The sequence below is a fragment of the Bactrocera latifrons genome, unplaced genomic scaffold (genome assembly GCF_001853355.1).
Source record: "Bactrocera latifrons isolate USDA-ARS-PBARC rearing strain unplaced genomic scaffold, ASM185335v1 scaffold_1, whole genome shotgun sequence".
NCBI classification, from domain to species: Eukaryota; Metazoa; Arthropoda; class Insecta; order Diptera; family Tephritidae; genus Bactrocera; species Bactrocera latifrons.
In genome coordinates this window covers 5,284,159-5,308,716 of record NW_017534407.1, presented here as the reverse complement: position 1 = coordinate 5,308,716, position 24,558 = coordinate 5,284,159, and the positions used below count along the sequence as shown (strand labels likewise).

The following is a 24,558-nucleotide window of genomic DNA, read 5'->3' as shown; positions in this document are numbered from 1 at the left end:
TTAAATTTAATCTAATTTTAATTAATTTAATTTTCGGTAATTTTTTAAATACTTTCAGATTTTTTGTTTTTAATTTCAAATGTTATTTGTCGCGAAATCAGCTGGAATGAATTTTAATAGCGGTGATTTAATTTAATTTAATTATACTCAATTAATTTTTTTAAATGTAATTTGCGATTTTCTAAATAATTTATTTTTAGCTTGTTTTTTTTTTCAAATTTCAAACGTTACTTTAGGTTGAATCAACTGGAATGAATTCTACTAACGGTGATATTAATTTAATTTTTTTTATTAAATATTTTTTCATAATTTAATAAATTTTTTGTTATTTAATTTTTTTTTAGTTAATTATCATTTTAATTATGTATTTAATTTTTTAATGTACTTTAATTAAATTAAATTTTTAGTTAAATTAATTTTCGGTGATTTTTTAAACAATTTATTTTAGTTTTTTTCAAATTTCAAATGTTACTTTACGCAAAATTATTCACGTTTACAGCAAATTACAAAGGAGGCATTATGTTTAAATAGCTTAAGTCGAATTAAGTGAAGGCAGGTAATGCTATTTCTCTAAAAAATTTGAGGCTAAATTCTAACTGTATTTTATTGTAAATCGGCAACATTCGACACTCAGTTATTGTTCATGCAAATATACAACTTCTTAGTCCCGAATACATTTTACAATATACGAAAAAATATGAGCTTAACACTTAAGTCCACCTAAGCTGCCAAGGCAATGTTTTCTTTTCCGAAACTTCCCACCCCGTAAAAAATTTACTTTTGCACATCTCAATTTACATTTTTTTTGTACTTACAGTGGCTTTGGTGGATCACTGGCTAATAGTGTGCCATCGTTGCGTCCACGTTCGTTGGGTTCATCCGGCTCGCTATCCGTATCGCTGCTATCCAGCGGATCTAGTGGATTTATTGGCTGCACGTGATGATGATTATTGGATAACGGCGGTACGGCTGGTGCCGATTTCATCTGTGCTGATGATGACGGTGGCACCGATTGGCGATTATTACGTGGTGGCGCCTCCGGCTGGGCCTGTTGTTGTAATTGTGACTGTCCGAAAGCGGTTTGCGGTTGCGGCTGTTGAGAGACGCCCAATTCATTAAGTTGTGCTGCTATCATGTCCAAATCCTAGTTTTATGTTTATTTGTTTTTTTTTTTATGGTGGATTTGGGTATATGATGGTGCAGTTATTTTGGTTTTCAAGAGGTTGTGGTTGTGGTGGTTTGGTGATGTGATAATATACATATTGGAAGATTTTCGGTACGATTACGATTGTTGACGTGTACAGGTGGTGATTTTTTGTTTTGTTTTGTTTTTGAACGATGATAAAACAGTTAACCAATTCAATTGAGACATTTCGTTTTGGTGAAAAAATTGWGAAAAATAGTAAAAGTAGAATTAGAGTGGTTATCAAAAAGTACTTTACTTTACTTCACTAATTTCTGGTAATCGGGGGATGCAGTTAGAAGCAAATAATTAAAAAAAAAAAACCAAATTAAGGTTATGTTGAACAAAGCTATTGTTATGATTAGTTTTTGTAACCTTATCGTTATGAATAATGTTGCGCATGCAAATTTTGATTTTTTTTTTTTTTGTTTGGAGAAAGCAGTAATAAGCTTGAAAAGCATTAAAGCAGCTATGAGTATGTTCTTCACTATAAACTCATACAGACTTCTGTTCATATAAAAAAAAAAAATATTTCTTTTCATTGCTTTAATACCCTTCACAAATAAAAATTGCTTTGATGAGTCAGTTTGAATGGCAGATATATGCTTTAGTGGTTCCCTTTAAAAGAATATGTTCGGAGATTGAAGCTCATCATCATCAACAATAACCTATGCCATAACTTCGGGAGGATATCTAGTCTAATAAAAGAATTTTGCATACAAGTGCTTGATTTTGATCGATCAGTTTATATGTCAGCTATATGCTCTAGCGGTCTGATTTGTTCCGAGATTGTAGCATTTTCTTAAACAATTATTGTGTCAAATTTCTTGAGAATATCTTGCCAAATAAAAAAGTTTTCCATACAAGAACGTGATTTGGATCGGTCAGTGAGTATACCCGTATATATACACGCAGACGGATATGACTAAATCGACTCAGCTCCACATGTTCATCATTTATATCCGTCTCCGATGTTTTCTTCTGGTTTTTACTAACTTCGAAACAACCTTAACACCCTATTCGGGGTTAATCTTTTATTTCTATATTTTTTCGAAAAAAAATTTAATATGCTTAACTTCTGAACATTTATTTCAAATATCTTGAAGCGCCTTTCCAAATATGTCTAGTTTTAAGTTCTGAGCTTATATTTTAAATATTTTGAATAACCTTCATTTAGGTCTTTGGCAAGGATAAACTTTCTAGGTTATGCAAATTTGAAAAGCTTAAATACTGAATAATTTTGAAAAGTATTAGACAACCCTCAACGGTTTGCTATATATTACTTTATTTCTTCTTAGATCGATCATTCCTTTAAGCATATTCAAACATAAAACCGTTATTTTATAATGTTAGCACAACAAATATGTAAATTAGTAGCTCCAAAATAAGTTTTAAGCAAATTTCAAAAATAAAAGTTTTGTTAAAAGATCAGTAATTAAATTAAAAGCTTAGCTTGCATATTAAATCTGCATCACAGATTATTTACGCAATGGTTAAGCAACTGCTATAAAAAAAATTTACATTCATTCCAATAGCTGTATATGAATGCGCTCATTTAGCGGGAGGTAACCACTCTAATGATCTACTGGTACCAAGCGATTTATAACCAAAAATTTAGTTAGGGCCTTTCGTGCAATGTTGTAGCATTTTAAGGATTAAAAGGTTAAACTTTTATGAAACTAAAAGGCTTGTGGCACCTCCTTTGGTTATACATAAATATATATAATACAAATGGGATAACATATAAATGCGTTGAATATTCAATGATGAATATTAGGCAATAAAAAACAAAAAAATCTCAAAATACATGAAACATATATACTAATTATTGGTGAATCGCTATGTTAAATTTTGTGTGTATTTTTGTGTAATGTAATGAATAAGGTAAAACGAAAATGGGGAAACATACCTCAGGTCTCCTTGGTGGCAACTGTTTGGTGTTTCATGATGAATGACGTAAATGAAAGGCGTGTACGTTGTGTTCATAGTTTTCATGTCAAGTGTTTATTATAAGAGTATATATATATGAGTTTCCAATGATGCAGAGACAACAACAGTTTGGACATCGTTGATTGAATGTAGAGTACAGGACGGGCAACATACATAGCATTTGATACCAAAATAATGTAATTGTTTTCATTTTTATTTTTTTGGTTTTTATTTTTATGTTCATTCGGTTCCGTAGCCAAAGCAAAAAACAAACATGTACGACAACGGGGGACAACGGAAAACATGAAAATAAAAATGCAAATGTAAAAACAAAATGTTTTCATAAAACATTCTTTGTGGTAAACACTATTTACAGGACTAATATTTTGTAGTTATATATATTATAATAAAATTATTTTTTTTTCTGGGTATAAAAGCTTTTCGGGTTACTAAACAAACAGCAACAACTATTTTACTGGCTGAACATATTTATGTATATGTATGTTTGTATATGAAGATGACATGCATGATCAATTGTACATACCGATGGTTTGAAATTGTTTTGCGAATTGCGCTGTTGTTGTTGTGGCGTTTGAGCACTGAGTTCTGAGCTTTTCGGAGTTGGTGGTAATGGTCGATTGGCATGTGGTGGATTTGCAAGCGGTGGATCGGGCACCACAATAACGCGTTGCGGCAAAGCCGGGCGCGATGGTGGACCGGGCTCTTCGATTTGTTGCCGTTGCTCACGCTTTAAATAGTTGAAAAACAACAAAACAATAAGTTCTCAAATATTTCATATATTATATTTACATACCGATTGTGGTTTCTGGTTGCGATTAGCTTGCGGCAGCTGAGCTTGTGCCTGAGCCTGTGCCTGGGCTTGTGCAGCAGCAGCGGCCGCAGCCATTTTCTGTTGTTGCTGTTGCTCGGCAGCGTTACGGCCCTCCTGTATCTGTTGGAAATTGCGTCGTAGGGTGTCACCGCCTGGTGCCTGTATGATGGAGCTAGGCTCTCCAGCAATTTGCGGCTCATCATCATCATTATCCGAACCGGAATAGTGAAAGTCATCGCGATCTTTCTCTTGCTTTCGTTTCTTGCAACGATCGATGTGATCCTTCAAGTGTATTCGCACCTGACGATCTGTGGGCTGATCCTTAATGAATGGATTCTTTAGTAATTGCTCTGTGTAAGGCCGCTGATGGTAGTCTTTCACTGTAAAATAACACACAAAAAAAGTGTGGAAAATTAAATAAAAGTTAACTGGTGTAACGCACCGTAGCTTACCAAGAACGGTGTCAATGAATCCGTGAAATTTCTTCGACCACTTTTTCGATTTTAGACGTGGCGGTGAGTTGCGTGGAATTAAGAATAGTGCACGCATCGGATGTAAGTCACACAAAGGTGGCTGGCATTCAGCCATTTCCAATGCGGTTATACCCAACGACCACAAATCAGAACGGTTGTCATATGTGGCCTCCGGATTTTCTTCACAGGCAATAACTTCAGGTGCCATCCAGTATGGCGTGCCTGCACAAATTTATTAGAAAAAATATAATCTATAATATAAATATAACTCCATACCTATGAATGTGTTTCGTCGTCCTATCGTGCGATCCAATTGTGCTGATACACCAAAGTCGACTAGCTTAACCTCGGCATTGTCTGTTAGCAACACATTTTGTCCCTTGATATCACGATGTATAACTTTATTTGTGTGCAAATAGCTGAGACCACGCAATATTTCACGACAAATATACGCAATCCATTCCTCCTTGAGACTCTGTCCCTTTGTCGTTTTGACAAGATCGGTTACGGAGCCGGCACCACAATACTCCATGACCAGCCATAATTGATCGTCTTTGCCCGGTGGAGATTTCTTTATAAAAGCGCCATAATAAGTTGCAATATTGCGATGATTTGAGTATTTTTTAAGCACATTGATTTCTAATTTAATTTCTTCCTCTTCATCTTCGGTGACATCCATCACCTTTATGGCAGCCAATTGACCAGTTTTCGTATGGCGACCCTAAAAAGATAGAAGTAAACATTATATTATGTTATTAAATGGGTTAAAAGACAAGGTAGATACTATAATATTTGTCAGAATGCTAGGGTATACTTAGAATAAGCGAGACGCCTTAAAATCACTGTGAATCAGTTTCCTTATTTTTACTCGAATTTCTGGGTAAATACAACCAAATGAGGGCCATGTGAGCTGAACGTAGTTCTTATTACAATTATTTTGAAATTAAAGCTCATATAACCTTACTTTTCGAGGTTATCAACGAACTTGTCAATAAATAATCCCGTTCCCACGACAGTCGGGTCTACGTAACCGGAACGGATCCGGTTTTTTATCCGGTCCAGACCCTCTTAAAAATACACTGACGTTATAAGCTAAGTGTCTTCCAAACGTACACATGTCACACTTCATAAACCTTTCATTAAGGTCGTCGCCGATTCTGCTGGTGTAGCGGTTGTCTTAATATCATCTATTACTTATAAGGGACAGGAGACACGCATCAATATTACTATATAACATCTGGACTCTTGTAACAAGTTATATTGCTCTAAATTAGACTCGATTCAGACACATTCAATATCTCCTTTGTAACTTTCCTTTAACCTTTAATTCAAACCTGGCAAACTGACACGTTTTTTGCATACACCGTTAGTTTATATTGACAATAACAATTCACCAAACACTTTTGATGAGTGCTGTGGCTACAAATAACAATAAAAATCTGTTTGACCCAGCTTGTCAACTCCAGACGAATGCAGGAAGTAGGAGTGGGCGAAGCTCAGTCAACTAAACAACAAAATAGTCATACACACACACTTGTACATACACATATTTCTTTCTATCAATCAAATTTAGTTTGAATTAGAAGGTCAATTATCGATTAGTGGAGGCGTTGGTTAATGGATGTGTAAGTAAGAATGTTTGTGTGTGTGTAATTATTTTAGTGTGATGTTTTTATCAGTCGACCATTCACTTAAGAGCAATCTCCTCTTATTTAACGACATTATTATGGCTGTTGTTGCTGTTGTTGTTGTCGAATGTTTTCATCAACTGGCAGCCAGAGTCATTGAATCTCACCTCATTGTCTCCGCTCCAAGACTATTCACACTAAATCGGCAAGCGCGTGTTTGCGTGCCAGCATCTATGTGCATATAGTTGCACAGTATATACACACAAATAGTACATAGAGCTCACACGTCAGGAGATTGTATGTGTGTGTATGAAAGTGTGACTGCTGCTTTGTACTATCTTGAACTTTTACAAGGAGTGCAAGTACGCTGGGTGTCGACACACTGTCAGCTTTTTTTCCTCAACTCAACACAAAACATGTCGAACGTATACATACACACAGATATGCTTGTAAAATGCACATTTATAGTATAACTACAATAAATACACACTTGTGAGCGCATAGAAGTGCATAAGCATTATAGTTAGTATCAGCTTAAGTCAGTCATTGCAAGTGCACATTGACGAGCTTCCAACAACGCGACGCCGCCGCTGCGTCTTCTAGTTCCGTCAGGCGGACCAAAGTAAAAGAGTCCACAAGCTTCGAATGTATAAATGACTGAATGATTAAACAAACAAAGCAAAGTTGAGAAAGAGCAAAAACCAAACATGAAAAATAAACAATAGAGAATGTTATTTATAAATCTAAAAAAAAAATATAAAAATGAAATAGAAACAAGAAAAAATGTTAACTTCGGTTGGAGCGAAGCTATAATACCATTCACCATCCGGTTAGTTTGTATGGCAGCTATATGTTATAGTGGTCCGATCCGCACAATTTCTTCAGTGATTATACCGTTGCTTCGTATAATAAGCCATACGAAATTTTATGAAGATGGCTTGTTAAAATAAAAAGTTTCCCATACAAGTACATACTTGATTCCGATTGTTAGGCGGTTCCGGTTCCGACCAAAAGAAAAATAGTTTCTTGGGGTTAGAAAGATAGACGGACATATTCGTCAAGCTGATCATTTTCAATATATAATGTATAGGGTCTCAGAAGCTTCCTTCTGGGTGTTACAAACTTCATGGAAAACTTAACTTACCCTGTACAGGGTATAAAAAATACCGGCAACATAAATAAGGCAAAACAGTGCATAAGCGTTAAGTATTCGAACTTTGTTATGCGCTCATATGCAATTGATGCTGTTGCGGTGGCTGGCGGCGATGCATAGTGAATGGCTGCAGCCATAAACGGTCGAAAATAAAATTATTGGCTGACAGTAATCTCAATACAGCTTAAAGAATGCGGTGGAAGTATTCGGACATTTAACAAATACTTCAATTGGAGACATATATATTATTAAATTATTATTCACTATTTAGACAAACTTTATCTTCATTTTAGCTTTTTCGTAACGCCACTACTCTGCGCGCTATCTTCAATGCTACCAAGTGTTTTTTTTTACAGATTTTTTATAGATTTACCACTTTTGGTAAATTAGTGTCAAAAATTAATATGTAATTTTTTTTTTTGATTTCTAAAACTTAGGACTTGAAATAAATTACAGTTGTTTATAGAACAATACAAGATTTATACCAGTTGTGTGTTCGATTTATCTAAGATTTGAATAAAAATGTTCTTCTCTTTGATTATACCAGTCTATGTTATTTATATCAGTCTATAAGAATTATACCAGTTCATTTATCCAAGATATGGATAAAAATGCACTTATCTGTGATTATACCAGTTTCTGATTTATACCAGTCTAGAAAATTATACCAGTTGTGTTCGATTTATCCAAGATTTGGATAAAAAATGTTAAAACTACAAGATTTGGATAAAAATGTTATTCTCTTTGATTATACCAGTTGTGTGTTAGAAGGGATATACCACTCAATATGGTTTATAGTAGTTGTGTGTTCGAATTATCCAAGATGTCGATGTAAACGTTCTTCTCTGTGATTATACCAGTTTATGTGGCTTATACCAGTCTATGTATTTTATACTAGTTGTGTATTCAATTTATCCAAGATTTAGATGAAATTCCTTTCTTTTTTATTATAGCAGTCTATGTGATTTATACTAGTTGTGTATTCAATTTTTCCAAGCTTTGAATAAAAAAAATGTTATTTGGTTCTAAATGTTTAATTTTGCTTTGAAATATAAATAAGTACCTCAAAAGTACTATTGGAAGAGCTTACTAAGTTTACTAAATAAAAGCAGTTTATATGTATGTGATAAAATCTCTGCCAAAATTAAATGCCGAAGCTCGCTCTGATTATCTAAGTATGTCAACGATTGATAAAAACTTTGAAGAAATTAATAAAATGATATTGCGGCACCGTCTAAACATATTTAGAGATGTTGCTGATAAGACTACTCAATTGACAATTGAAGTGTTATTATGAGCAAGAGCGTAAAGTTGGACCCAAAGTACTTCACATCGATAACAAGTACTGTCATAGGAGCATCACTAATCTGTAAAATGGAGTATTCTTGAAGAATACTGAAATGCAGTTTTATTATTGAGGGTTGCTGATATAGATTGAAGATTTAAGATGAAGATTTTTGATGAAAAGTTGTCAAACTTTTTCAAAGCGACGCACTTCGGTGTCAGTGAAACTATAGTACCTTTCACACGTGCACTTCTTATAGCAAAAAATAAGATTTTGAACAATTGCAGCTTCATGCTTTAGTAGTCCAACCTGAACAGTATGGTCTGATATCTCTAAAAGGGAGTGGTAGTTCTCCAATAAACAAACAAGCGGATTTACCTTAGAGACTTAGCTTAGACTAACAATTTATGTACATAGTCTATACAACTAATAGGGTTTCCGATGTTTCTTTTCGGGTGTTAGAAGCTTCGTAGGAAACTTAATATGCATTATTCAGGGTATAAAGATGAGCGTGGTTATGTTTGCCTTTTTCATATATCTTAAGTCACATTAAAGAAAAAAGTCACAAATCGCAATAAACACAAACAGTTTTTACTAAGTTTTATTTTATCTACAGTTGCTGTGGAAACGATACACCGTAACGCTGTGAACGCCGCTGATGCAGCGCAACGCCGTAGTGTTGAACGGGTGTGGCTGGGCACGCTGATGGCAATAAATATACTACAATAACGTTGCATCGAATGATTTCTGAATTGGTCGCGATCTACAAATCACATATAAACATATACATATAAATATATATAAACATGCGTGTGCTTGTATGCAATCAAATGTACGGAAAACAGAAAAATTACAAACATTCACACATACAAAGCTATAAAGTGGCTGATATGCGCTGAAAGTGTTTGTGCGCCCGCATGCATGCCGCAATATGTGTTCGATTGTGTGTCAACCTTGATATGCGGTTACCAGAAATAATGTTTACGCTTCGCACAGAATTAATGCGCTGCGACTGCGCTTCGTTGTGAGCTTTCAAAGTCACTGCACTTTCGTGCCTCCAACTATGGACAACGCATGGCCATTTTTGTTGTTGTACGTGCGTCTTCCCACCGCCGCATGCTAGTGTTTCTGCATGGAAATTTGTCTGTTTGTCTCTACGCGACTATGCGTCTTTGTATTATTTCGATATCCGGTTTGATTATTAAATGAATTGTCAACAATAGCAGAGTCATTGTGGCCTTTGCCATGCATCAGCGTCAAGCTTACAGCAAATACGCCGGAAAGTGGCGAGATTAGCGTCAAAAAAGGCAATGCCATCAATGCTACCTGGCGGCAAATAGTCGAACAAAACAAATTTAATAAAATCGTAGTAATTAAATAAATATATCAAAAATACCTAATTGTTTACATTAATAGAACTATGCTATAAGAGGAAATGTATTAAAAGCTCCAAATGTTTTAAAAGCTTTACAGCCTGATCCACTATTTAACAAACGTTAGAACAGTGTGACATATTTTTATCTCTAAAATAAAATAAATTAATGCTACGATCCGACCAAAACGCAATCATAAATGAAACTGAAGGCTCAAACGAACAATACCAAACCAATTAAGCCAGAGAATGTGTCCAAAACTTCACTTTAGCAAACTTTCGCAGCTAAAGCATAGTTAATCGACATAAAACATTTGAAGTAGTGTAGTTGAAGTGAAAATTCTCGACGGAATATAAATTCTGTTCATTCTCGATTATAGATCCCATACCGTAGAACTGATTTATTAAAATGTAGGTATCTGTATGTATCCGAGGACATTGTTTGTTGTAAGCTCCTTGAGCCATATGTAAATGATCATTTCTGGCCACTCTTAAGTTCAATGGTGCTCGGAGAACTTACATAGGTCCTGTCGTCCGAATGTATGAAAACACTTGAGCTCCGAAAGTATTTGACGTAGTACCCACCAGTGAAGCATATGTTCTGCTCGGCACTTTCTTAATCCCATTGTGCCCCTTTCTTGGTGGTCACTTTAAGCGATTTGGTAGTTAGGTCGTAAGGAGAATATTGTGATTAACTATATTCATGAAAATTCAGACTCGGAACTGGTCTAGTTTATAATAAGTTTTTAGATTTGCTCTTTGATATCGCTTAAATGCCAGACACATTAGAGGTTAGGCCATTTTAGGATTCTCATATTTTTGTTTTTGCCTTAAACACAAACTTTTACAGATCTAAAATTAGAATAGAATAGTGAAAAAATCTCTAACTAATTTGATATAGTGCAGAACCATTCGAAGTGGTAGAGTCTTCGTCTAGCACGTAAAATTTGTACACAGATCGACAAAAATCCCCCCCCCCCGAACTCTTCCTAAAGGTGCCGCCTGGTAATAAATAGCTAAGGAGATATCTAGTTAAGGTCTGACTTCTGAGTTTGGTTGATCCTCAATAGTACAGCATTCAAATAAGAAGTATTACTATAATTGGGGTACCAAAATGGCTGGATCAAGTGGTCATGCGACCTACTTAACTCGTGGGCCCAAAACATGAACTAAATAAACAAAAATAATAAGGAAAAAAAGAGTTCGGATCTCCTAGGAAAACGCCCGGAGAGAAGCTAGTTGTTCCCAGAAGAGACCAGCGTTAGTAACGAGCTCGAAACTAGCTGACACAAAGGAAAAAGTTAAGTACGGTTAAGGTGCAAGGGCTGGCAATAATCTGAAGCTGCAGTTAAGTCTAGCTCGTCTTACGTGTCTATCATTGTCTTAACTCTGGACGGGCATAATTATTTTGCTGCTGTTTGCAAAAATGGATTGTTAGTCGAATCTCCAGAGTTAAAGAACATAAACATTATTCAATGTATCCAAAAACTCGCAGCTATTTTGATTAGAAATCAACGTCATACTCCCATCCATAAACAACCAGAATAACATCCATTTGGCAGTAAAATAGGAAAACGTAAAACTCATCAATAAGTACATATATCATATGAAGAGACAACGAAATTATAGTCGCGAAAAGATATGCATCTGCATGCACATAAAATGTCGGGTAAATCTATTGAAGGTGACCGCAATTAAGCAATAAAATTTCTATGAGCGCAAATTTGTTTTATAAAATTATTATATATGTATGTATGCATGTCTTCATAAAAAATTTATTCCATATAGTATTTATTTATTTTACTGTTACTTTTTAATTGCTTTGCTAAAACATTATTGCAATTGCTGGCATTGTATTCACACACTCTGATTCTATCGCTTTATTGCACAGCCATAACAGAACGAAATTTATGCTACAATCGTAAAACGTTTTCTTTTCGCTCTCTCAGAAAGCGATGTTGTTTTTGCAAATAATCTTAAACAAGTGCCATATAAATCCGGCAAGTGCGGCACTGACTCATGCATCGGCTGAATCACATGTACGTATGCATGTATGATATGCATGTATGTGTTTGTGTGAAGTCATGTGTTTGCGCGTAGAGAAAGTGCGTAAAGCAGGCGTATAAACAAGGCATCAATTGCTCAATCACCATTGCTCGCTCGCCTCGCAATGACAGTGACACATGAGACAAAGAAATTATAAGTATTTAAGTAAAATACAAATACGAATATATTTCACAAAACGGTTAATGCGAATATGAAATAACAGGCCAAATGAGACCAGACCTTCAAATGCCTCTTTAAATAATCATGCACCGTTATAAGTGGTAATACAACATGAACATGTGTATGTGTGTGGTATTAGTATAACGGTAAACGCCCACTAATGAAAGTGCATACTTGTTTTGGCAATTAGGAAATCAAGCTGTGGAACATTCATACAAATTTCCGTATACAGTTGTATGTGTAAGCATATACACATACAAATACCAACACTTATCCATACAGCAGATTAGTGCAGCAACTTGAAGGTGTATTTTTCAATTAATAAGCAAATGTGGTAGCCAACGGCTTTATGGTATAAATTAAAAATGATAATTGATTTTTTTGTTATTTATGCTTTCCTAGTAACCGTAAGTAGAATAAATAATTAATTAATAAAAAATCCCAAGAATTATTTTATATTTTTTTCTTTCTTCCATGCGCACTTATTTCATTTTTTAATTATTATACATTTTTATTTACATAAGTATTCTTTAAATATTTTTTTTTTAATACTGATTTTTGGATGATGCATATTTCGAAAAAATAACCTTTGTTTATTAAAATATAAGCGATTGTGTCCGCACAAGCAGAATCAATAATGATTAATTAAATATAATAGTAAATAATCCATTTACTTATTTATCAATATACATATATATTTTTTTTATATTATAAATATTTTTACATAATTTACAACAAAAAACAAAAAACTCTAAACAATTATAAAAAATTCTAAAAGGTAATAAAATCGTTTTGTTCAATAATTTTTGATTAACCATAAGCCATAATTCATAATAAACGAATTAGAAAAAGTCCTGATCCGTAAGGATAATATTGTAAAATTTTTTTCACAACGGCTAACAACGACTGAAAATATACCATCTCAATATCAGGAAAGCATTCTCTCTAAATTTCAAATTGTGTTATAAAAAGGCGTGACCGAAGTCCAGTTTCGCCTATTTTCTCACTGTAACATAAAGATGTCGAGTCATGTCACGTATCAAATTGGGTACCGTGCGGGTCTAGAGAGGCGAGTTACATATGTGATTTCACCCAAAAGTGAGCGGTGTCATGCCCATCGTCTAATTTTTATCTCGGCCCCTTTAAGGCTCTCTTATCTTGTGCTAAAATTTAATGTACTTGGCGTATTTAGTTATTGATTTATCACGCTTTTAGTAGTTTTTAACCATACCGTTGGGGAGTGAGCGGCGTTATTGTCCTATTTCATTCATTTGCACACGGTCGGTAAGAGGTCTTATAATATTTATATATTTGTGATAGACTTGGTTGTTGTAGCTTTAGTGGTTTAGGAGATATGTACATTAAACTTATTAGCGAACGTTGCCACGTCCACTTTATTAAAAAATATTTGCCCAAAAGCAAGCACCAAATAAATTAAAATATAAATTTTTTTGGTCCGATTACGTACATCCATTTTTTGTCAAAGAATCTCAATTTTGACTCAAATATAAAAAAAAAAAATTTCATTAATCTGGAACTTGTTCACAAAAACATTAGGAGAAAACCGAATTAAAATCACTGATTCCGAAAATAGCTTCGAAGATATCTATTTAACTACGCCTTTAGCGTTCCGCTTCGGGAACAAGGGAAGCCAATTCTTTCAATGAATAACCGATTATTAAAGTACATTCTCTAAATGTACATTATTTTTTATTTATTTATGAAATTAAATACCTCTTCCTTAAGAAAAAAGCATCTGTGATCAACAAGTTAGGCGAAGTTCTTCCTTATTTATTCTTCTAAATCAATTTCTTCCTTTCCCCAGTAAAATCCGTTCGATAAAATGTACTTCCAACAATGCCTTTTATAGTCCAGGAATAGTATTTTTTTGCTATAGACTAGAAAAGAACTTTTTTGTTCCGGTTTTCATCTTCTCAATCGTGTCAAAATGACATGTTGGCTTTTTGGGTTTGCAGTCCACAGAACGATATGAATAGAGTTTTTGGTGAATTATTGTTAACTTGGCACCAAACAAAACTTGACGTCTTTGAAACACCGCAAGGTCTCTTATTGTCAATCGGTGATTTTCAAGAACCAAATCTTAGTTTTCTTGTACGTGGTCCTCGTCGGGAGATGTTTATAGGCCTTTAGAACGTGGATCGTCTTTAACGTGTTCTCGGCCAGCTTTGAACTTGTTTTACCACTTATAATTGTTTTGTTCTGTGTCGTAGTTTGATTCACAAAGGCCTTTAGCAACATTTTCAAAGTAGGTACACAAGAATATTCCGCAAACCAAAGTTGATGGAAGTTCTTTGCTAACAAAATGAAGCATTGTAAAAATCGATTGTTTACAAAGTCAGATGTAACTCCGCGATAATTAGAACATTAACCAAACAGACCCTTGGCGAATATAAAAATATAAAGATAGCCCGCCCTACCAATCTAGAAGAAGAAAATTATTGGTCTTTCTGATGACCGGGAGTTTTGAATGACAATCTCACCATACTTTTCAATCATGGCACATATATAATCGGTAAAATTCATTGCATGTTGAGTTTGTGTTGTTGCTTTACAAATAATTTGCTAATTTAGTGTGTAAATAGTGATAGTTTCAGCGAATGCCGTTGAAAAAACAGCTTATTTTTAGACATTTACAACTACATATGTATAACTGTTGCACAATAAACCACAATGTGACATTATTCTGCATAATACTGATGATCCCACAAGGGTAATGATAATTACGAATTCTTGAAATTCAAATCGATTACAAAATTTCCGCATTACTTGTCTTGTTTCAGTTAATGACATACTGTAGTAATTCCCGCAGCCGTATGAATCACAAAACGGTTTCGAATAAATTACCTTTGGCACCTAAAATACGCTGAGAATTGAAAAACCGGTTTAAGGTGAAATCAACAAAAGCAAAAAACAAAAACAAAAAAATATGCAGAAAGCATGAAAGAATTTTATGAAAAAAATATACAAATTATGAAGAGGCAGTGAAACAGATGGTGTGTCGTGTCCATAAGCGAAATGAAGCGGCGAATTGAGCTGACGTTTCGAAAAAGTTACAAAAACGTTACTTTGTGCAGAAAGTATGCAAACTGTTGCACTTTCTTAATTAAACTACACAAAATGTGCAAATATACATATGTATGTATGGGTGTATTAGTGAGCTTGCTTACACTAAAGCAAAGCAATTACTATGTGCAATGATGGGCCATCAACGAACGCAAACTCAGCAATTTGGAGCGCTAAGCGGCGGCAGGTGGTGGAAGGAAATATGTACAGATAAAGCGGGAAAAAATTATTAAATTAACTGCATTTTTTTCATAATTTCATTCTAGTATGTGTAAAATGCAAAGATCGCCTGTGCGCTCCGCACTTAATTTGCTTAAGTATTTGTTAAGTTTACGGTAAAAAAAAAGAAAGAAAAAAGACACGAATGTGCTCAGAAGAGACGGTTGGCTAGCTACAAACTTAACTGTGGGTGTGTGTACATGTGTTTGAATTTAAAATTAACTCCATTGGTATGTGCTTAGCGCGTTCGCGGCTGGGATTGTCTGATTTGTCGTCGGTTTTTGTGGTTTTACAATAACTTTGCCGTCGCCGTCACCGCCGCTGCTTAATTTCAGTGCAAACAATGGAAATGCATAATCAGTCAATTATACATTTTTCTTTAACAATTATTGTTGTTGTCGCTACAGTGCAGTGTACAATGCGCTGACGTCTCAGATGTACAAAAACAAAAATAATGCTGACAATGGCTAAAACAGTGGCAAAGTCACAAGGTAGCCAAGTAGCAGTGCGTCTTTTGTAATCAGCGAAAAAATATTCCGAGTTGCATAAGCCGAATTGCAGGTGCAACTAGAGAATCGTAAATATAAATAAAAAATAATTGAAAAAAACAAAATAGGTAAGGTAGCACCGAATAGACAGAATCCAACATTAAATGCATGCATATTTCGTTTGTCTTCTGATTATACCATCTGATCAAATTTGACCCGGACTGATTCATTTAAACTGTGCAAGCAAACTGCACCCCATAAAAAAATAAATTCGCGATTGTCAAACAACTTTACTTAAAACTTTGTGCTTTCCATATAACCACGGCTAAGGTATCGTTGATAAAATTGCAGAAGCATTTTGGGAGGTCTATCCTTTCAAGAACAGTGAAGGTCGAGAAGTCATCGAAAACCTGCCTCTTTCCAGCTTTATTAATGAAAACGTTAGAAAAGAAACATATGAAAATAATTGAGCTGGCATCTGAGCGATAGCAGTGGCGGTTGAGGCCTTTGTGAATTTAGTTAATATTTTGGGTATGAAACGTGTTAATGCTAGAATCATACTATAAAACCCAAAACATTTGGTTAGCTTGACTCGAGCCCGAATATTTTTCAAAAGAGACGTCGAGGAGAGATCACAAAAGAGATGGTTGACAACGTAGCAGAGTACCCTACATTCATCAAACGTATCATTATTTGTGACTCGTCGAGGGTTTATAAAAATGGAAAAATTAAACGAAAACGAAAATTCGCAGAAGCCACCGAAGAACCCGCCCAGTCGAGACTTTTTAAAAGTATATGGAAATTTGGTTAAGCATTAGCTTGCTTGTATTGGCTTTGGAGCCTACTTTGAAGCAAATAAGGATGGGAAAATTTAGTTACTTACTCAGTCCGGGTCAAGCTTGATCAAATGGCATTTTTTTCTTTGCGACTGTCCTTACGTCAAAATCTACGAATTATTTGACCACGGATGTCATTAAATGTGGAATAACGAAAAATGCACAAATATTTTATACCTTGGTTTCATTGCTGAAAATCATATTTCAAGCATTTCTGCGAAATTCAATTCTCTAATCATTTATTTAAAATACACTTAATGACTACATACATATGTAGAAAAATTCCCTGACTTGAACAATTGTAAAGAGATTTCAGACCTTGGGCAGATATCAATTTCAGTAGTATTTTAGTAGTATTTTGTCCAACACGTTTTCGAAGTTTTTGATTTTGTGAAAAAGTGCTACGCGCCCCATGTCCATTCAGCAAAATATGTTAATGTATGTCGATAAGAGAATCTAAGAACCTTCGCAATCTTAACACGACCGATTTCCGAAATCACATCCACTCTTTGATGTTATTTTCGCTAACAGACGGGAATGGTTGAACAACTCCATTGGAACACGATTTCTATAAACTCACGATCTTTTAATTACGGAAATAATTTTCACACATTTTGCTTGGGTATAAAAATAACGAATTAAAATGAAAAGTATGAGCAAACCGCGCTAATAATTACATAGACACCTCAGCTAATTATCGGTTAAGGTAATTTGATAAATATACTATACATATACATATGTATATTGTACAGAAGTATGCAAAATAAGTATGTGTAGATGCAATATAAACCTAAAGTAATATATGAAATTCTGAAATTATTTGACGACGCGACCGCTACCGCTGCATAATTCCATACTGGAGGTCAAGCTGTAGTCACCTCCTTTTATGTGGGTCGAGCATAAAATAATTGCTTGCATCTTTGCTTTAAAACGAAGAGGAAAGGAATTAAAACTACATATTTAAGAATTTATAATATTTTTGAATTATTTTAAATTGACGCCACGTGCCTTAAATTATTTCAGCACTAATTCAATTGTGGACAAGCATATTTTTTTTAGGCCAAATTCTTGTGGGTTCAGGGTGATTTGGGAGTGGACATGCAAAAGGAGATGATTAATGTCCTACGGGTGCTCTTTATATGCAGAATATAGTTGGGTAGGTCAGGTTGGATACATACGTGGAACTAAAAAGAGAAGGCAAAACATCCCCTCCCCAGGGTTGTGCGCTGGGTTTGGAACCCGTCACCTAAAAAAAACACCGCCTATGAAAAGAAGATGACTTCTGCAAACGTGTTAGGCTTTACGATTTAAGAGCATACACCTGGAAGGTGTGGTCCCTACATTGGGAAGGTGCCGCTGCCCAACTGGTTGATGTCCTGGTTAAAGTAAAGGCTAACAACAACGCCGTCCAAGAAATGTGATGTACGCCACACGGACTGAGGCGACTAGGTTGTTGTGCCATTTACTACAGTAGCCATATAAAGGAGCGCAAATTCGGCGTGGGATTCGTGGTGGGAGACAGACTCCGTTGCCGAGTACTGGCATGTACCCCTGAAGATGAACGTATCTTTGTGCCTAAAATAAATAAAATTGGGCGATAACTTGACCTACCCTCCATATAACTAATCAGGATTTTCGACATTCCGGCTGTTTTTACTCCAAATGAGTTACTTATTATAAAGTTTGCGAGCATCTGATGGAATTTCCCGGTCTTTGATCTTTGCAAGTTGCAAGAGTATAAAATGGTCGCTTAAAGTTAGCAAGGAATGGCTAAGTTCGGGTGAGCCATTCCTTGCTGACTAATAGTGTCTTTTTAAATGGAGGTTTTTGTACTCAAAATGTCACCAAGTATTGCTGCATCCGGAATTAGTCATCACTTTATAACATAAATATGTATGTCAACTCATAAGAAAATTGATAAATTTTACTCATAAATTTTGACTAATTAAGACGAGACTTACTAAATTATCTTCAGGATCTACTCCGGAAGAAATACAAATTTTTATACATTTAATAACTGTATGTATATAGAGAAATATATGTATATGTAAATCACAAGATGTTCACATCAATTCAGTTGAAAGAGTAAAAGTACGAATGCGCCATGACAATGGCAGTGGCAACTTGCAGATCAACAACTGTTGCACTTTCCAATCTGCGGCACTAGACATGCAATGCATAGACACAGATGACAGACGACAAACGGCAAACGGGACAGCAGCAGCTTAATGTCACAGCGGGTCAATGGATCATAAAAAAGTTAAGTTGCGGACAAAGACACGCACGCACACATACACATTCATATGAGCATCAATTCGGACTTGAAATTGCGTGTAAATTTAACTCATATATAATAATGACCCCTGGAGCTTTTATATGGGAATGTCTTGGTATTGAATGGCAGGCAAGTGTGGTAAGTGAGTAGGAAATAATAGAGTATACCATATAAGTACATATGTATGTATGTGTAGTAAAAGGGAACTATGTAATAAATTATATGCATTAAAATTGAACTGCAATAGTTTAAAAATTTGAAATTGAAGTGGAAAAAAGTGCTACAAATGACCTCTAGAGTTAAAACCACGCCCAACCCAACCCTTGTTGTTCGAAATTGAAATTCCTGTTGTGGTCTTTTGCTTGAATTTTCAATTAAATCAAGAATTAATGTTAATTATAAACGTTTAATTGAGGGACGCAGTGTTACACAAATAGAAAATATGAACACAATTATGAAAGGGCTGAGTGTGAAACGGAACATTTTATATCATCGCAATTTAGAAAAAATAAGCAGGGAAATATATGTAAAACGTAAAGTGAACGAAAATTTTGAAAACCCTTATAACGGGTGATCCGAGTAGAGGTACTATTTCAATTGTCTTTTTTTTTTTTTGTTTGACAATCATATTATTTTTATTCAATATTGTTTGCCATTTCATGATGGAAAACTTATGCCTGACCAACGTTTACAAATCCTTCAACTTTATTGGGAAAACTCATGTTCTATAAAGAATGTGTTTACCGCGCTTCGCTCAACTTATGGTCAACATAATCGACCTACTGATCGTATTATTCGAGTCTACAGACTCAACATTTATTATTGGATAGTATTCGACCGGAATAGACTACGTTCAGCACCGCAGTGATGAAATTATGTATGTCAGCTGTAGCTAAGAGTGTACACGAAATCTGTGGAGAGTCGATTCGGCGCCGTTCGCAGCAACACAGCCTGACATACGGAATGTCTTAGTACATTTTTCGTCGAAATCTTAAATTGAAAGCGTACAAAAAACAGCTTGTCTAAGAACCGAAACCGTTCGATCCTCCCAAGGGACATCGCTTCGTTCAATTTTGTTTAGTGATAAGACCCATCATTAGCGCGTTTGAGACGAAAAACAACCTGAAGGGATTCAATAGCTGCCATTCCAACCAGAATAAAACAACGGTTTGATGTGGTTTGTGGGCCGGTGGAATTATCGATCCAATTCTTTAAAAAAGATGCCGGCCAGAGTGTAACCGTCAATGCCGACCATTATCACGCCATGATAACCGACTATTTGATGCGTGATATTGAAGTTCATGATCTCGGCGAGATTTGGTTTCAACAAAACCGCACCAATTCCCATCATTCCATCGCATCAGTCAATGGATTTATTGAGAGAACAGTTCGGTGAGTAAATAATTTAACGTTTTAGGCCAGTCGGTTGACCACCAAAAGTGAAGTGACTCTAAATTTTAGACTATTTTCGCACGTTTCATACTTTGAAGTAAATAAATATAACAAACCTATTATACTCTACGATAATATGTTGCAAGGGTATACAAATTAAAACAAAAAATCCGCACATCGTCACCCACTGCCTTAACATGGCGCTCAAATTAAAGCCACACATAATCTTAATAATACTTTCACCCTAATTTAACAACAAAAGTACACATAAAATCCCAATAAAACTCTTTGTGAGAGGAGACAAAATACTTTATTAAAAAACTCGAAAAAAAATTATTTAAAAAAAATGTTACCGAGAAGCGCCACAAAATCACAGCAAATCGAAAGCGATAAACAAATGCATATTAAGCAAATATCACATAACAGAAAAAATGAAAAATATACGTTAAACCTAGTATAAACGCCCGCTACAACAAAAGCAATAAAGCAAATCACTGAACCAAGGCAATAAATAAGCGCGTAACCCATATGCAAATAACTTCCCGCGAATCTGTCGCTATATGCATATCATTTATAAATAAGCGGCATATGCGGCTTAGTCCGTCTGTGCGCGTCGTCCATTCGTCGCACAGTCGCGTGTCTGTCACTCGCACTAACACATTCAAATGAAATGAAATTATCGTACGAATTGTGATGTTTTTTGTGTCGCTTATCAAATGCTCCAAATGAATTTAAGTCGCCGCAAATGAATGCATATTGACACAAATACATACATATGTACACATAGAAACACATAAACATAGTCATACACATTTATGTATGTATATGCAAATGTGTGTGTTTGTGTATATGCCACTTAGCGCCGATCACTAACAACTCTGCTACCGCCACCGATTGACTCACTCACACCCAATTCACGCTAATCATTGCCCACAAAGCAGAGAAGAAAGCGGAGAAAAAACCGACTATTTGACGTATCAATAAATATTTCATGAGCAAGGCGCCCAAGTGGTTTCGAACGACTTTTTTTGTAACTTTTTCTTTCATGACAAATCATATAAGGATAAAATTGCAGGGGTACTGCGCTTTTATTTGACTCTGAAAAGAGACGAATTTATAGGATGGTTCTGAGATGTGCTTATTTTAATTGAAACATTATTAATGTTATGTTATATAAGGGCTGGTGATTGATTTGTTGCAAGGAACCTTTTTGGGTACTAGAAAATATTGGGGGTCACAGATACAACACGAAAAATTGCCACATTAAATAATTTAAGCTTAAGCTTAACTTTAAAATGTTATGGTTTTGAATATTTCTGAATAAAACAGTTGAAATTTCGAGCAACTAGTTGGTACATTTTTTAATAGTATTTTCTGATTTACGGCCCAACATTCTCGAACGTTGTGATTATTTCCGTGAGTGTCATTCAGAGTATGACAATCAGCTGACCTTAAAGTAGGATCTCTTGAAAAATAGTCTAAATCAAGTCGAATTATATATCATGACGTATATACACAGATCATAACGTCATATTAAGAGTAACCAAGGATTATAGAAATAAAGATATCGTCGATATGGTGCAGTTACTTTTTTGGAGAGCTTTGGGAGAAGATTGCTTTTAATGTCGCGGTTGAAGTCTGGCTTGTAAAATGTCGTATGTCGCCGAAATAACGTAAGAATGTCGTGAAGAGAACTGTGTCACCATGATACTGTGCTTGAGATTGGGATTGGTCGAAAGTCTTACCTTTTGAGAGGTTACATCAGTTTACGGGTTTTAGAAAATCATTATTGTCCTAAATTTTCTAGTTGATCCCAGTAGTAGTTTCGGAGATAAAGCCTCGGAAACTTGTACGCCCGAGTATAATTAAACTAAGTGCGACGTCTTTAAACGCGTTTTTCTCAAAAATGTGTTTTTGAAGTCGGTTGGCAAGATTTCTCGAGAATTACTCAACCCATATTCAATAAATCTTAGACACATCTTTGAGATACAATTCTTGGACGAAGGACTTTTTTTGATTACAATTATTTGGAAAAAAAATTTCTCGAACTTTTCACTGAAATTTTAATTTTTTTATAAAAAATGTCTGCCAGGAATCCAATTTTCAGTTTTTTCCCCCTCGTCCAAGTTCTAAGTTTATGCTTTAACTATAACACAATTTTTTTTTTTTTTTAATTTAGATGATCCTGTAACGAGTTAAACCTACCAAATGGCATCGATCCGAGTTTAAAATATTTTTTCCAAAAATTTTCAAAATTTCTTTGTTAATAGTGCAGTTTGTAACAATAAAAAAATATAATAAAATATTTAATTTCTTATATGATAAAGAAAATTGTTCATAAAAGACTGTTTTTTACCCCTTAACTAATATTCATATCTTTAATAAAAAAAGAAAAAACGATCATTTCGGTGTCATCGAAGCTTTAATACCCTTCAGAAATAGAAAATTTCCTTACATGAACTTGATTGTGACTTGTGTGAAGTTGATGAATGACATAATCCGATCAATTGCTTCGGTGATTGCAGCACTACTTTACCCATTTTCCCATGCCAAATTTCGTGAACATATCTCATCAAATGAAAAAGTTGTCTGTAAAAGCGATCGTTGAGTTTGTATGACACTATAGTGGTCCGCTATCGGCAAAAAAAGAGCAGCTTCTTAGAGAGAAAAGGACAAAATTTCAGACAGGTATTTCAGGTTTGTTCAGGGTATAAAAGTATTCACCAGTTTTGGATTTTTTTTTTAATTACACCTGGAACTAGATGGAGAGAGAGTTTGCTAATTAATTTCTCTCTCTCAGAGATTGATTTCTAAGTCGCAAATGATGATTGCAAAAATCAATGTAAGTATCAGTTGTGGTTTCGAAGTTTCGCTTTCCGCAATAATAGTAAAACCGCCAAAGTTCCCAAGAATCTACAAAAATTGGCCGAACACAACGGCCTAAAAGAATCTAAATCTTTTCACATATCATACATACATATGTATTTATTTCACAGTACCAACAAATTATGAATGTTATGACTAAGCTGCAATAAATTGTGGTTAAATAATGGATTTTTGAAAATTTTAGTTTTTAAACTTAAAGTATAAAAGTTTGAAAAATTTTGAATTTCATTGTAAAATTTGCTCAATATTTTTTTTATATTATATGTTCGCAGCCAAATTTACCGTAAAATGAATAGACAACATTACAATAAAGCAACAAAGTGTTGCATTATCTGTGGGCGGCCAGCCGAAATAGGTCAACGTATACAGTTCTTTTCTATCCAAAAAATTAATAGCATTACAAATAAAGCTAATGTAAACATGCAGCAACGAAAAATTACAAACATGTACTTACATATATATATACATATATACATATGTATCTATGTAAGCGCGTGATCGCACTTTTATATGAGCCTGCTCATATACAAATGTACAAGAAATCTACTAATAGGCGCATATTTGGAACCACACATATATATGTACAACCAAATCTACATATTATATTTACATAGTGCATACATGTACATGTGATTGTGTGTATGTTGAGTATGCGTGTTCGCATTCCGCAGCTTTGAATATTTGGTAGATGAAGAACTTTGTAGGATAACCATTAAAGAAGAATGACTGAAAATGATCAATTAAAGCGGCGAACGGAAAAAATTACGAAAATTCAGTGTTGCTGATGATTCACATTCCGAAGAATCTGCGGTTTAACGCTGCTGTCAAACAACAACAATTTCGTTAGATAACACGAAGCTTAACATTTCAAGCATACAGACATGCATGCCGGATATTTGTGTTCAAATGCAAAACAGCTAATTAAATAAAAAACATTTTCCAGCTCGTGTGGCGACACAAAAGCGAAAACGCAAAAATAACGTAACAACAAAAAAAAAAACACAACTCATCTCAAAATCAACACCTGAATGACGTTTATTTGTGTCTTTATGACATTTGTTTAAGTGGCGAGACAAAAATAATTCATTCCACGTTTGAATTCTTCAATTCTTCAGCTCCTTCGAGTAGTGTTAGTGAGTCAGTGACGGCATTTATTTATCAGTTTCTTGAGAATTATTAGACGAAATTGATTATGCATATTTTTATACTCTCGCAACAAAGTTGCTAAAGAGAGTATTATAGTTTTGTTCACATAACGGTTGTTTGTAAGTCCTAAAACTAAAAGAGTCAGATATAG

General features: G+C 34.7%; 1 protein-coding gene across 6 annotated transcripts in view; it reads right to left on the bottom strand.

Moving 5' to 3' along the window:
- LOC108964942 (serine/threonine-protein kinase mig-15) overlaps nt 1–24,558 on the bottom strand; it is a 75,626-nt gene that overhangs the window by 19,067 nt on the left and 32,001 nt on the right. For 3 of the 6 annotated variants that reach the window (XM_018927036.1, XM_018927046.1, XM_018926998.1), the window contains 6 exons: nt 4,694–5,138; nt 4,397–4,639; nt 3,927–4,324; nt 3,657–3,860; nt 3,093–3,113; nt 816–1,144 (listed from right to left, as the gene is read on the bottom strand). In XM_018927036.1, the coding sequence (XP_018782581.1) occupies nt 816–1,144; nt 3,093–3,113; nt 3,657–3,860; nt 3,927–4,324; nt 4,397–4,639; nt 4,694–5,138 (1,640 nt within the window). The remainder of the gene's footprint in view (nt 1–815; nt 1,145–3,092; nt 3,114–3,656; nt 3,861–3,926; nt 4,325–4,396; nt 4,640–4,693; nt 5,139–24,558) is intronic. The other 3 variants (XM_018927018.1, XM_018927008.1, XM_018927028.1) reach the window with 3 other exon arrangements.